This window comes from Trichechus manatus, unplaced genomic scaffold (assembly GCF_000243295.1).
Source record: "Trichechus manatus latirostris isolate Lorelei unplaced genomic scaffold, TriManLat1.0 scaffold00008, whole genome shotgun sequence".
Classification (NCBI taxonomy): Eukaryota; Metazoa; Chordata; class Mammalia; order Sirenia; family Trichechidae; genus Trichechus; species Trichechus manatus.
Genome location: NW_004443944.1, coordinates 25,298,994 through 25,314,176, shown reverse-complemented (window position 1 = coordinate 25,314,176; position 15,183 = coordinate 25,298,994). Strand labels below are relative to the sequence as shown.

General features: G+C 52.0%; 1 protein-coding gene across 1 annotated transcript in view; it reads left to right on the top strand.

Annotated features, from left to right (window-relative positions):
• Window positions 1-15,183, top strand: part of PPP1R16B (protein phosphatase 1 regulatory subunit 16B) — a 106,883-nt gene that overhangs the window by 74,053 nt on the left and 17,647 nt on the right. Inside the window, exons 3-4 of the mRNA XM_004370347.2 lie at window positions 7,577-7,647; window positions 13,175-13,320. Of these exons, the coding sequence (XP_004370404.1) occupies window positions 7,577-7,647; window positions 13,175-13,320 (217 nt within the window). The remainder of the gene's footprint in view (window positions 1-7,576; window positions 7,648-13,174; window positions 13,321-15,183) is intronic.

Genomic DNA, 15,183 nt, shown 5'->3' with positions numbered 1-15,183 from the left:
TCTACATCCTTCTCCAGCTCTGTCCAGAACCCTCTGTTGTGATCCTGGTCAGAGCAGTCAGTGGTGGTAACCGGGCACCATCAAGCTGTACTGGTCTTGTCGACACTTTTTATTGTCCAACACTCCTCTTCAAATGGGCCCTGGGGTGAGGCTACCTGGGAAATAGCAAGGGCTGGCCTCTGAGGCCTGGCCTGGGGATGTGACTTTGAGGGAACCCCACATGTTCCTGGCCCACCCCTCCCACTGCAGCTGAGTCATCGCCCGGATCCTGGGGTGAACTGCCTGGCAGTGGGGTGGGCTGCACCAGCCACCGCAGAAGCCACCATTGGACTCGACTGCTCCCCACCCCCAGCCCTAGGCGGCTGGGCTTCCCTGGAAGCAGCTATTTCTGCTCCAGGGATGAGCAGTAGGGGGTGGAAAGGGTGACTGCTCAGTGGGGCAGTTTTAGCAGCACAGTGCAGTGAGGACCCAGGACAACTTAGACTTGGGAGAAGAGTCCTGGGGCTGCTTTCTGAGAGCCCTGGCCCTCCAGGTGGTATCCAAGCAGAGGGCTGTACCCGCTGCAACCCTGGCAGCATCCTGAGGACGGGGGAGGGCAGGAGAGGGGCCGAGGAGCTGGCTTGACCAGGCTGCAGGTGTGGACCCTGTGAGACACTGGGCAGAGCAGACTCGTGGTCCAGGGAGGGAGCAGATGGGGTCAGTGTGGGCGGGCTTTTCCATGAGGGATGCTGCAGCTGGGGACAGGCCACCAAGGTGCTTGGAATCAGGGGTGGGTTCTGCTTAGAATGGAGATACAACAGGAAGACAAACAGTAAGGGTTTGAGCCCAGGCTCCGGAGTCAGCCCCAGAGCTGCCACTTACTTGCCATGTTACCTCAGGCTCAGTGTTATTGTCTCTGTACCTCGGTGTCCTCATTGGTAAACTACAACAAGTCACTAAAATGTCTGTTAGCTACCGTGGTCTTTGTTATCACGTGAAGTTTTGCAATGCTGAACCTTATCGGCAATAGTCTTAACCTTTCTTTTTGCCAGCTCTGAGGCTTTCTTTACACTAACATCCATGTCTATCCTGCACGTCTCTCTGATTCCTGTGTTCCCTTCGCTGGGTCCTTGTTTGGCACCATTTTAGCAAAGCAGGAACATGTTCAGTCTTTGGGACAAGCCGGACCTGTATCAAAATCCCAGCTCCACCATTCCCAGCTGCGTGCCCTTGGGCAGATCATTTTCACATGTTCTATCCTGAAACTCAGTTTTCCCATCTGTAAATTGGGACGGTAATAGAAGGTAGTTAATTAATAACAAAACCAAACTCGTTGCTGTCGAGTCGATTCCAACTCATAGCAACCCTATAGGTCAGAGTAGAACTTCCCCTTAGGGTCTCCAAGGAGCAGCTGGTGGATTTGAACTACCGACCTTTTGGTTAGCAGCTGAGCTCTTAACCACTGTGCCACCAGGGCTGGCGTACTGATGGATGCTGAGGAAAGACAGTGGGACATGCATTTGCTCATGCATCTCTGTACAAAATGCATGCTCACTGCTTTTCAGTCCTTGAGTAACTCTCCTTGTGGCACCCTCGTCTGTGGCACAACACTGAGAAAAGTCTCATGGCCCCAGGAGCAAGCAGCATTGGTCCCCTGGAGCACTCGCCCCTTTCTCCGTTCCTTCCCTTGTTCATTCACACAATAGATCTTTACTGAGCACCTGCTGTGTGCCAGGCTCCATGCTGGGCACTGGAATACCAGTCAATGAAATGGACAGAGTCCTTGACCTCATGGAGCCCAGGAAACTAAACAAATACCTAAACAGTCAATATATACTAACTAATCAGCCTGTAATTATACTTTGCCGTAAGTACTGCTATAAAGTAAAAATGCAGAAATGCGGGGCATTGTGGGAGAGAAGAATCTGAATGACTCGATTGAGATTGGAATGATCAGGGAAGGCCTCTCTGAGGAGGTGACATTTCGGCTGGAATCTGAAGGATGGAGAGGAGTTTGCTGGCCCAAGAATGGGAAGAAAGAGCACTTCAGGTGCCGGAAACCGTGTATGTAAAGGTCTCAAAACTGAGAGCTCAGTTTTTGTTTTGTTTCAGACAATGAAAGAAGCCAGTGTGGCGGAAGCAATGAGTGATCTGGGGAGGGTGGTAGGATGTGGTGCAAAGCAGGGGCAGGGAGGGAAAAGGGCTTGATCTTGCAGCACTGTGGAGGCCTCGTTGCTGGACACTGGGAAGGAGAAGGAGCACGAGGGGAGGAAGGAGGGCTGGGTGGGTGGATATCCCACCAACATGACTGTGCAAGTCATATGACCAGGTGGCCGCAGCTCACGCCAGGGCAGCCCCGGGAAAATGTAGATTGTCCAAGGTCCACCTCCAGTGAGCAGACCCCCTATCTTACTGTCCCCATTCCCCCAGAGCAGGAGCAGGAACTACACCTGTGGTTGCCCGTCACCAGCCACCTTGGGGTAGGCAGTCTGCTCTGGGGGACGGAGTGGGTCAGTTGCCAAAGGAAACACAAGCTTGTCAGCAGTGCTTTCTCCTGCAAAGGCAGCCGCCACCAGCTTCCTGCTGAGAGGGGCCGGCTCAGCCTCACTCGCTGCAGCTGGAGATGGAGGGAGCAGATGGCCTGACTTGGCCCAGATTCCAGCCATATTGCCAGGGAGATGTGGGCGGAGTCGGGGGTTGGTGCCAGGAGCTGGGATACATGAGTGAGGAGGGCCAGAGCCACTTTTTATCTTCTCCATGGGGTCTTGCCTGTGTTGGAGGGTAGGGGGACATCAGCAGTGGCCTCATCATGGTCTTTGAACCAGGTATGCTCAGAGCTCCCTGGAGAGACAGTTTCTATTATAACCTAGTCGAGAGTTCTTGAGAGATGCAAGATGTTGGTGGCTTCATTAAAATATCCCAAGCACCCAGCACAGGATGGGACACAAGGCAGTAGCTCAGTGATTAAAAAAAAAAAAGATAATAGTAGCTCTCAGGCATCATCTGACTCAATTCTAGCACCCCACTTTATAGATGAGCACACAGAGACAAAGTCATTTGCCTAAGGCCACAGCTAAACAAATGTGCAAGAATAGATGGATCACGTTGACAAGCCAATGATCAAGCCTGGGAGTTGGCACTTTGGGGGCAAGGAGAAGGTGCGGGCAAACAGGAGAGGTGGTGGGTGCTCCTGGCTGGAGGGGAGAGTGTGCCCCTCCTGGCTTTGTGCTCCCTGAGTCCCGGCTGACCACTTAGCCCCCAAGCCAGCTCCCTCTATTGTGGAAGGTGTTTGGAGAGCAAGACATGAGCCTGAAAAAATAAGCAGACAGGGCCGCTGGGTATGGCTGAGCAGGTTGTGCGCTGCACAATTCCGAGGGATGCCATTCACATACACTGTGATGAGAATGGTTTCCCGTGGAATTGTGCAAGGTGGTAGTTCTGTAGGCGGGACCACACCATGCAGGACCTTGAAGGCCAGGGGTTGGCAGACCTTTTCTGTGGAAGTAGAAATTCTGGCTCATAAGTATTAAGGGCTTTTTAGAGATGAGAATGATTTGTCCCACCTCTTAGGCTGGAAATAACTGTCCAGCATTGGGGTAATTACATGTCCTGGGCTCCCATGCAGCATGGAGAGCACCCCAATAATTACTGCACACAAACTGTATGTGGAAGCTGGTGCTTAGTCTCTTTCTCAAAGAGTGTCTCCTGGCCGGGAAGCCTGGTCTACCACCCACTCCTATGACATTTGAATCCTTACCACATGTGAGTAGAACCTTCCAGAAGCACACCCTAGATGGGGCATAGTGGCTGCTTCTACTGTCCTGAAGGCCACCTGCCAGGCCCAGGTCACCTGCAGTGGCCCTCAGAAAGGATGGGTCTTGATCAGTGGGTTTGCCGTAATCTCCTTGCATGGCCCTGAGGCTGAGACCAGCGACCAGATCATTCATGGCCCTGCAAGAGGGACCTGTGCACAGCCCTGCATGCTGTAGACTTAAGCATCCAGGGGTCCTCATTGGAGGGCTGATCTGCTTTGTTCAGAGACAGAGAGGTCTTGATGATGCCTTGATGGTCCTTAGAATGACGCCATCATGACGATGATTAGATCAAGGTCTTAGATGAGTTCTTGAGGCCCTATTGTGTGCCAGGCCTTGGGTGTAGAGCAGTAAGTACGAAGTCAATGTCCTGCCCTCTTGGGGCTTAGTGTTCAGTGGGCAGGCAGAACCAAAGCCCATAATTATCCAAATAGTTATGTAATTATAATTGCGATAAGGCTGTAAATGAGATGCACTTATCAGGGGGTATGCCCTATTCTGGGGAGTCAGGGAGACTTCCTTGAGGAAAGGATGCTTGAGCTGAGACCTAAAGGATGACGAGTGAGGCAGGTGTGTGTGTGTATGCGTGTATGTTGAAGATGGATGAATGGATGTGTGGATGGATAAATGACTGAACCTTCCAGGCAGTGGGAACATGTTTTACAAAAGCTGAGAGGCCATAATATCGTGTTTAGTGCTTCTGTTTGACCTCCTAGTTTGTTGTTTAGTACCTGGAGCCTTAAAAGTTTGCAAGCAGCCATCCAAGGTGTAACAATTTGTCTCTATTCACCTGGAGAAACAGAGGAAGAAGGCAAGTCAGGAACAGGAGGAGGAAATGGAATGTGTGGCTAACTGCCTCCATGAACAACTGCCTCCTTTGCCATGAGACAAGAAGAGCTAGATGGTGCCTCTCCCATTACTGAACGTTTTGATCGAAGATTCTATAGATGAATCCTGATCAAAAGGGGGGAAATGTAGCACAGAATTTCAAATTCTCATGGAGTCCAGGCTTTCTGGAGCCAGTGAGGCTGGATGAACCCCAAACTATTGCCCTGAGATAATCTTTAAACCTTAAACCAAAAATATCCCCTGAAGTCTTCTTCAAATAATAGTTTATTTAGTAACGAATGTTTGCTTGAACGTTGCGCTCTTTTAAGAACTATCTATATGGGATCAAATTGGCAACAGCAACCGGAAGATTAGATAGGAATTCTAATAGGGGGCGATGGTTTATGTTAATGGTGAAGGAACCATTTGGAAAAGGAGGGTGAGAATGGTTGCACAACTTGAAGAATGTAATCAATGTAAACAATGTAGAAATTGCTGGATTGGTGAATGTTCAGCTGTATATATTCTTAACAACAACAACAAGAAGCTGAGAGGCCAGAGGATGTTTGGTGGCTCTGGAAGCTGAACAGAGACCATTGTGGAAGGTGTTGGAGTTCAGCAAGCGAGGCTGGAGAGGTAGGCAGCAGAATCACTGTGTGCTGCTGAGCAAGGTGCACACTGCATAGCTCCTGGGGATGCTCACTTCACAGACCACCAGGTGAATGGCAGCCCTTGGCATTGTCAAGATGGTGGCCTGCAGGCAGGGATCACATCATGCAAGACTTTGAATGTCATAGTGCGGGGTTTGGACTTTATTCGTAGGGCAATGGGGAGCCAAGGAAGGGTTTTAAGCAGTTTGTGATGAGACTAATTTCCATTTATATTGTCCCAAAGCAGCGCTGTCCAATAGAACTTCCTGTGAAGGTGGAAATGTTTTATTTCTTCATTTTCAACACAAGTAGGCGTATGTGACTATTGAGTACTTGAAATGTGGCCACAGCACCTGAGCAACTGAAGTTTTAGTTTGTATTAATTGAAATTTAAATAGCCACATGTGGCTAGTGGCCGCTTAAGGTGGGGCAGCGCCAAAGGTTCTGAGCCTGTGTCAGACAAAGTCCTCCCACACCTAACCCCCAGGGAGGCAGTGCACCTGGGACAAGTCTGTTGGAGGCCCCAGTCTTGCTGGGAGGCTGAGTGGAGGCCTCAACCTCTCTTCCAGCTGGGAGCTGGGCCTAGTGAGGGTGGAGCTAAGGGGTCACCCCCACCCCCACTGCTCCTGAGACCTCATGGATCCACCCCCCTCACCAGCGTCCTTTCCACCAGCACCCCTGGGGTTGCTGACTGGGTGGATGGCCTTCTCCCTGCCCTTCCCAGCTCACTCTTAGTTTGTTCCCCCTCAGTAGAGGGAAATCGACAGGGAACTACTTCAGCCTGCCTCACTGCCTGAATCACACACTGTAGTGTGGAGAGAGGTCCATAGTGGGCATCAGGGGTGTGCACTTTGGTTCATGTTTTGGGAGGAGCCAGACTTGGTGGGGTGAGGGGTGGCTCAGGGGGTCTGCTCCTCCCATTTGCAGAACCCGGGGCTCCATCCCTGGCTTTGGCTTACACCACAAGGGCCTCACACAAGCTGGCTTGTGTATCCAAGCTTTGTCCACTGGCCTCACAAACAACAGGCACCTAGTGGTCACTCCCCAGCCCAGGGGTGTGCCATAACTGCATGGTCTGCTGTTGGAAGCTGGATGGGGAAGAGGCCTGCATAGGCCCTGCACACAGGCTGGGGCTGTTTGGACCAGGAAGGTAGGGGCATGGTCTAGAAGGGGAACCATGGCTCTGGTAGACTCCCTTTGTTGGCCCCATGGGCCTCTTGCTTCATGAGGGGAGGTGCAGCCGAGGCCGGCCACAGAGGGTCTCACTAAAGTGCAGGGGCCAAGACAGGGGTCCCAGGTGACAAAACTGGGAACGGGGCCACAGGGCTGGGGGGGCTAGCATTCCTTCCTTCTCTTTGCATTTGGGTTCAGGATGAGAACGAGGGCCTAAGTGGGGAGCAGAGGGGGAGAGAAGGAGGAAGGGTCACAAGGGTAAGGGGGATGTCCTCCTAAGCAGGAGAGATTAGAGGCAGTGGTTGGAGCTCAGTTTGACCCCGGTCCTCACCCCTAGCTCCCTGCCCCCCCCCCAAGCCTCCTCCCCCACATACAACTAGACAAAGATCTAGGGATGGGGTGGAAAAAGTCTCTGCCTGCTTCTCACCTCCCCCACCCCCCCACAAGGCTTGGGATGGCTGAAGAAGGAGCATTTGACACTCATGGGTGGGTCATCCCCTGGTGTAGGGGCCTGAGGTGTTAATAAAAGTAACAAGAACAGCTGCCATTGTGGGAAATCATACTCAAACCGTGTGCCAGACACTGTGCTAAGCCCATGACGTGGCTCACTTCAATTATTCCTCAACTTACCCCTCAAGGTAACATTAGCATCATCCCCATTTTACAGATGAGAAAACAAAGGCACAGAGAGGGGAAGTGTCTTGACTGAGGTCACACAGTCAATAAGAATGAGGCCCAGATTTGAACCTAGGCCATCTGACTCCAGAGTGCATGCTTTCAACAGCTAGAATAGGCTCTCCTCTCCGGACAGCAAAGATAAATCACTTAGCTCAGTACCTGGCACACAGGAAGCACTCAGTAATCATTAGCTGTTGTTGTTATTATTCCCCAACAAGACAGGCCATGCCACCCACCTCTTGGAAATCCTGGACCAAAGACCTATGTTCTGTGCCTCAGTTTCCTCATCCATCATATGGGGGAGGGTGTTAATTCTTACCTCACAGGGCTGATATAAGGAGTAAACAAGGCAGTTCATGTTGAGAGCTGGGGGAGAATGGGTCTTACCTGGTCCCCCCTACCAACCTGCACAGCCAGTGTGTGCAGGAAGCTTACTCCTGTACCCTCCTGTTGCAGTACGCTACTTCCTGAAGAATAAGGTCAGCCCTGATTTGTGCAATGAGGATGGACTCACAGCCCTGCACCAGGTAAGGTCAGACTCTCTGGGGTCCCCACCTGGACACGCTTTTACCCTTCATTCTCCTGCCTGGATGCCCCAGGGAGGAGGGAGGGAAGGCAAGCTGCTACTGCCCCATCTGAGAGGCTCTTGTCTGCTATGGAGATGTGTGTGTCTGTTACAGACACTCCCACAGACCCCCTGTGCACGCATATGTGTGCACGCGCGTGCGCGCGCACACACACACACACACACACACACACACACACAGGCCCTGAGGACAGGGAGCCTTTGTTCACTGCCCAGCAAAGGGCTGGAACCGTAAAGCAAGTTTGTCTGGAGCTTGACAGTTTACAAAGCTCATTCACACCAACACGGCAGCCAGTCCACTCCCACAGCAAAAGCTGACTGGTAGGAGGTTATGTGACCTGTGCAAGGTTATATGGCTGTGAACTATGTGCTGTCACAACACATATCGTTTTCCAGGGCAGCACTATGGGTCTGGCCCTCCGTGCCCTGGGAGGGCTGCTCTGGCTGGCATCTCTCACGTGGACCCGGCAACAGCCTCTAATAGTCCCCAACATCCAGCCCAGCCCAGCCACACTTCTTTCCCCACCTAGTGGCCACAGGAATGCTCAAACGAATAATTTGCTCACGTCGCTCAAAGCCCTCCTGTAACTTCCCATTACATTGGGTCCTTCCTATAAGGACCCTGTGGCTTGGCCTCTGCCGAGCCCACCAGCCTCATCTCGTACCATGCTTCCTGGCTGTCCGGGCTCCAGCTACCCAGCTTTTCAATTCCTTGCACACACTGGGCTCCTCCTGACCACACTTCACACAGCCCTTGTGTCCGTGCTGTTTCCTGTTCACCTGTTAGCCCCAGTCCAGAGTAAGAGACTGAGCACTGTGCTTCATACACACCCACTTTTCTTCCAAGCAGCCCTTCGTCTATAACTTGTCATTTTAGCCGTTCATGTGATGGGCTGCTGTTGATCTCCCCCAACCCAGACTCTCAGCCACTCGACAGCAGAGCCCATGTCTTTCTTCCTCACCGGTGTATCCCAGCACCTTTCCCCATGCTGGCATACAGTAGGTGCTCAGTATGTGCATGCTGAATTAATGAATGAGTACACCCAAGCCTCCCTGTGCCTTGGGCAGTTTCTGAGCAGATGGACTTGAGTGCAGCCTGGCTGGTAGGGGCCCCTCCACCCCACACAGGGGAGGGGAGGCATGGATGGAGTCTAACCCGTAAGCCCCAGGGGCAAGTCCTCACCCTCAGCCACGTGGCCCAGTGGTTCCCTGTATGCCCTCTTGGCTTCTCCTGTCCCACAGGGCCTCAGACACCCACGCTAGGGTATTGCCTCAGTATCCCCACTGGACTCTGCCCGTGGAAACTCTCCTCAGCTCCCAGCTCCATGAACTCCAGGGTGCCTGAGACTCCCCCAGGCCAATGCTTTAGCTTTCCCTGGAATGGAGCCCCAAATGTTAATTCCCAAGGTCAGGCGGTGCCCACCAGCCATGAACATGTGATAAATTATATGGACTGCTTCCCACTGGGGGCTGTAGAGTGAGGTAGTTAGGGTATAGAGTCAGTCTTGAGGCCTGGCAGTGCCACTCACTGGCTGTGTGACCTTGGGCAAGTTACTTAACCTCTCTGTGCCTCAGTTTCCTCATTTGTAAAAGAGGAATAGCAAGTACCTATCACACTGGGTTGTTGTGAGGATTAAATGAATTTAGACATGTAAAAACCCTTCAAGCATCACTTGGCACTGTACAAATATTATTATTATTTTAAATTTGTCTTGTGTCCACTCCTCTGCAGAGCATTTCACTTATATATTTCATTTGATCCTCAGAACAACCCTTTGAAATATTATTATCCCCATTTTACAGATAAGGACACTGAGGCTCAGGGACAGTGCTGTCCAACAGAACTTTCTGTGATGATGGAAATGTTCTATATCTGTACTGGCCAGTACAGTAGCCACTAGTCACCAGTGGCTATTGATCACTTGGCATGCGGCTAGTGTGACTGAGGAAATGAATTTTTAATTTTACTTAATTTTAATGAGTTTAAATAAATAGTAGTTCCCAGATCACACAGGGCAGTTTCAGGAGCTGAAGTCTCTTTGCTCAAGGTCAGACAGTAGCGGAGCTGGAATTGGAAATAAGATGGTCTGATTGCAGAGCCTGTGTTTTAGCTGCTCAGTGGACATAGTGGCTCGCAGTGCTCTGAGCCCAGGTCCGCCCCTTGAGTTGCTGTCCCTGCCACGGTGACCTCTAGGCTGTGCCCTCTCTTCAGCTCGGGGTTCCTGTTGTCTCCATGTTACACCCCACTTCTCCCTTGTTGGTCAGCTCAGATCCCCAGGACCTGTTCCTCCTGTGGGTTTCTGGGTCTCTAGGGGCTTACGGTCAGCGTCAGGGAGGTGGGAGCTCATCAGGCTTGAGGTGTTGCTGTATGGAACTCATGGCTGGTGAGCCAAAGACCCCTCCATCCCCTACTCAGCTCTGGCCGCATTTTGGGGGCTGTCTCAGGGACACATCCTCCCCACTTTGCCCCTCTGGCCTGTGGGCTCCAACTCATCCCTTCAACAAATACTTTCTGTACACTTGTTCCATGCCAGGTCTTCTGCTGGGGACAGGGCCCCAGAAGTGAGCTAGGCAGGGTCCCAGCTCTCAGAGTTCATAGTGTAGTATGGCCACAGACCCATGAATAGCAACAGAGGTGATGCAGTGTGGTCAACCCTCAGATGGAGGTAAGCAGAGGGCATTGTGGGAGCTCAATGAACCTGACTCAAAGGGGCACTAAGAAAAGCTTCCAAGAGAAAGGGGCATCGGAGCTGGGTCTTGAAGGATGAGTAGGAGTTTGCCAGGTAGAAAAGGGTGAGGAAGAGTATTCAAGACAGAGAGAATGGCATATACAGAGGCATGAGAAAAGGGCTCAGCATTTCAAGTTCAGAGTCTGGAGGGTTCAGTGAGGTAGTTAGAGTGCAGGGATCCCAGGGGAACTGATGGGAGGCTGGACTGGGGAAGATTGAGAGCAGCCTTTGGAGTCAGACTGCCTGAGTTTGAATCCATCTCTGGAGCTTATTATATGTGACCTTGTACATATGGGCCTCTTGGAGCCAGTTTCCCCATCTATAAAATGGGGGCGATAGGACCCTCAGTGTAAGGCCAAAGCTTAGCAAGGTGCTCAGAAAGCATTAGCTATTATTATTGATCATGTGGCGTGTTATTATTACTGCTGTTGCTGCGGTTGTTGTTATCGGTATCATTGTTACTGTTACTACTGCTTCCCAGCAACAGAGGAGATGGGGCACATTAAGAAGAGCTTCTCCTGCCCGGCCAAGAAGTGTGTATTTTCTTCTTGGCAACAGGGAGCCTTCAGAGGCTTGTAGCCTGAGAGCAGCATGGTTAGACGAATGAGGACGCTGTCTCTGGTGGACGGTGTTTGGAAGGGGAGCCTGGGGTGGCAGGGAGCTCAGTGCAGGGGTAGGTGACAAAGTCTCCACCAGGGCAGTGGGGATGGGTTGTGGAGGACATTGGGGATGATTTAAGAGATGGAATCTAAGCTACTCCCCTGGGGGAGGATGGGAGGTGGGAAGTGAGGGGAGCAGGAAGAGTCATCCCCAACTGCTAGGTGCCATTTCCCACCTTGGGGAATGCATGGGTGGAGGCCTGCCCGCCCCCGCTCCCCTTCCCGCTGCGTGCGCATCCCTGCACTCAGCCCCCACTCCAGCACTTTGCTTAACCTCAAGCCCTCCCCGTCCCCTTGTTTTCTGCAGCCCCTAAGGGTTCGCTCTCCACCCCGCCTGTCCTCCGACCGCGGGAGCTCGGCCGCCCCTCCTGTTGTGGGCAGGGGCTCCACAGACCGATCTTCCAGTGACTGCCTCGGGACCCTCCGCGTTTCACCGCTGCCTCACTCCTGCGCCTTTGGCGCCCCCTGCCGGCTGTGCCATGCCACTACATGGGCCTCCGGACCACCCGAGGCAGCAGCCGCAGGGCCTCACGGGTCCTCACAGGGTCACCTTTTCGGACACGTCTTCCGATGCCTGCCAAAGAGATGGCCTTAGACCTAGCCAGCCCAGACCGGCTGGCACAGAAAGAGAACCTGGATCTCTGGCACCATCTGTGCCAACAGCTGCTCCCTTCCTTCATGCCCTTCTGGCGCCAAGCCCTGGCTGCGTTGGGGGTAGGGGTGGGCATCGATGTGGCTTGGGTTGCCGCCCCATCCCACAGCCACCTTGGGCGGCGGACTCACATAGGTCTCTCCAACTCCTTCTGCTGCATCCAGTCACTTCTGTCGCTATGCTCACTTCTGTAGGCCAGGCCACCATTATCTCTTCACTGAGTTATTTCAGCATAGGCCCTCATTGCTTCCTTCAGAAAAAGTACACTCACACACACACACACACACACACACACACACACGCATACCCATACGCGTACAACCTGTTCTCCACATGCAACCAGAGGAGGGATTTTTAAAAAGAAGCAAGTCTGATTGTGTCCCTGTCCTGTGTACAACCCCCCAGCCCTTGGATGAGCAGTGGAGCTCAGGGTCCCAGCTGTGCCCCATCTACTTCTCCCAAGGGCACCTGTAGGGAAGCACCTCTATCCTGCTGTCTGTACGGGGGCTCCCCTCCTTCTTCCTCTTCTGTCCTTGTCTCACTCTCCTCATAGCTTGAGGCCCCTCTGTCCCCTGGGATCTTTCACTTCGAGTCCCTGGAGTTTGGGGGGCTCTATTGCCTCTCAGAGCCCTGTGTTCTCTCTGAGTGGGGCTACAGGCTCCTGACCCTCCCCCCTCACCAGGGCTGACCCACTCGTGGTCAGTACTCCGCACGTGGTCAGTACTCCGCACGTGGTCAGTACTCCGCACGTGGTCAGTACTCCGCACGTGGTCAGTACTCCACATGGCAGGAACACAAACAAGCCCATCTCCTCATAGGGACTGTATCAGGTGCCCCCTGGAGCCCTCATGTGGAGCTGGGCTCTGTGTGTGTGTTGTGTGTGTGTGTGTGTGTGTGTGTGTGTGTGTTGCGTGGGGGAATGTTGATTGCTTGGGGCTTCCCCAAGAACTGAGCTCAAATTGTGATCTGGGGCCATACCTTGGAGGCTGATTCTGGAAAGGGGGACCCACTACCACCCCATATACATCTGCTTCAACCCAGGCAGTCCTGCTTGAATTTATTGGTTATATATGTTAATTCTTCATACAGGTTTGTTTGAAGAAATGCTTCTGGAATTAAAAAAAAAAGTTTTAAAACCTCATTCAAAATTTTGCCCTATCCAACCAACACTTGCTTTATAGCTGGCAGAGTGTTGTTTACCTTTGTATTTTTATGTTATATATTATTTACTTCACTTTTACTCATGAGACAACAAAGGCTCAGAGAGGTTAAGTGACTTGCCCCAGGTCACACAGCATGTAAGTGGTGGAGATGGATGCAAACTCAGGCAGTCTAGCTCCTCAGGGCCTCTCCCAGAGAACATGACGTGTCCCCTCCAGGGCCCCGGGACCCTGCCCTGAGCTGACTCTGCCTGTGTCCCCCTCACAGTGCTGCATCGACAACTTTGAGGAAATCGTTAAGCTGCTCCTTTCCCATGGTGCAAATGTGAATGCCAAGGACAATGAGCTGTGGACACCCCTGCATGCCGCGGCCACCTGCGGCCACATCAACCTGGTGAAGATCCTCGTTCAGTAGTACGTGCCCCTCTTTCCCCACTCAGGTCCCAGGAACAGCCTCCCTCCACCCGAGTGGCAGGGCTCTCTCTTCTCCCTCTACCCCTCTGCCTGCTGTCAGCCTGTCTGTCTTTCTCTCTTTGTCCCTCTGTCTTAGTCACCTAGTGCTGCTATAACAGAAATACAAGTGGATGGCTTTAACAAAGAGAAATTTATTTTCTCACAGTCTAGAAGGCTAGAAGTCCAAATTTAGGGCATCAGCTCCAGGGAAAGGCTTTCTCTCTCTGTCGGCTCTGGAGGAAGGTCCTTCTCATCAATCTTCCCCTGGACTAGGAGCTTCTCCTTGCAGGAAACCTGGGTCCAAAGGATGTGCTCTGCTCCCAGTGCTTCTTTCTTGGTGGTATGAGGTCCCCATATCTCTCTACTCGCTTCTGTCTTTTATATCTCAAAAGAGACTGGCTTAAGACACTACCTAATCTTGTAGACCTCCTCAATATAACTGCCGCTAATCCATCTTATTTCATCATAGTGATAGGATTTCCAACACGTACGGAAATCACATCAGATGATAAAATGATAGACAATCATACAATCCTGGGAATCATGACCTCGCCAAGCTGACAGATATTTTGGGGGGACACAATTCAATCCATGACACCCTCTTTCTCTTTCTTTGTGCCTGTCTCTTGTTCTTGTTCTCTCCACATCTTCTCTTCAGCTCTGTCTCATTCTCTCTCTGTTTGTACCTTCTCCTCCTCCTTCTCCTCCAATTCCCCCTTTTTTCCTCCACCTCCGTTTGTCTTTCTCTAGCTCTTTGTCTTGATCTCTGTCTCTCCTTGACCCTCTGTCCTTCTCTGTCTTTTCCACTCGTTGTCTGTGTCTCTCTTTATTCTTTCTCCCTCTTCATTCTCTTTTATTGTCTCTTTTTCTCTGTCTCCTCTACTTTCTTTATGTTACTGTCATTTTTATTTCTTTCACTATCAAAAAACAGAAACAAAAAACCAGCAAGCATACGTCCTTGGCCCTGCCCCCCAAATCCTGTCCACATGCTTTTCAAGGGGGCCAGAACCTGCTTTGTGGCACCATGCAGTGTATCTTTTCCAGGGATAAAGCTGTTTACCTCTGAGCCACTCTGAGTGTCTTTTCCTGCCCTGAAATTCTTTCTAGTCTGCTCGTATTCTATAAATACACAGAAAAGGCAACATTCAATTTCAAGCATGTTTATTGACTTCAGCTAATAACTGGGGTTCCGTGTGCTGACCAGACCCTGTGCTCGAGCACAGGGCACACAGAGATGCAGAAGTCCTGGTCCCCTGGGGAGACAGGCAGGAGATGAGGTGATGTCAGAACCAGAACCCTTGCAGAGGAGGACCAGTGGGCCAGGGTTCCTGGAGGCCGAGGGGAGGGTCTGAGTGCAGAGAGTCAGAGTGGCCAAGAGGAGGTGAGCTTTTGCAAGGGTTTCAGTGGAGCAGCAGGAGCCCTTCGGGTGGCTTCCAGGGGAGATGGAGATGGCAGTACTGCTGCCCCAGCTCAGAGAGGTTGGTTAGCTTGCCCAAGGTCACAAAGGAGCTCAGGGAGGTCACAGTGGCCAAAAGTCTGGATGATGGCCCATACCTACACCTCTGATGACAGCCTGAGCACAACTAAGTTGGCCGGGAGCATCAAGTGGCCACAGCCAGATCAATGATGGTGTCCAGAGAACAAAGGGGTTGGGGCCAACCTGGCACAGTGGGTCCCCCACACTGATCTGTACCAGAATCACCTGGGGCATGGGTTTAAAACACATAGTCCCAAGTCCCACCCCCAGAGACTGTTTCAGGAGGTTTGGAGTGAGTCCAAAAAGTTACAGTCTATTTCAGTGATCCCCAGGTAATTCTGGTGCAG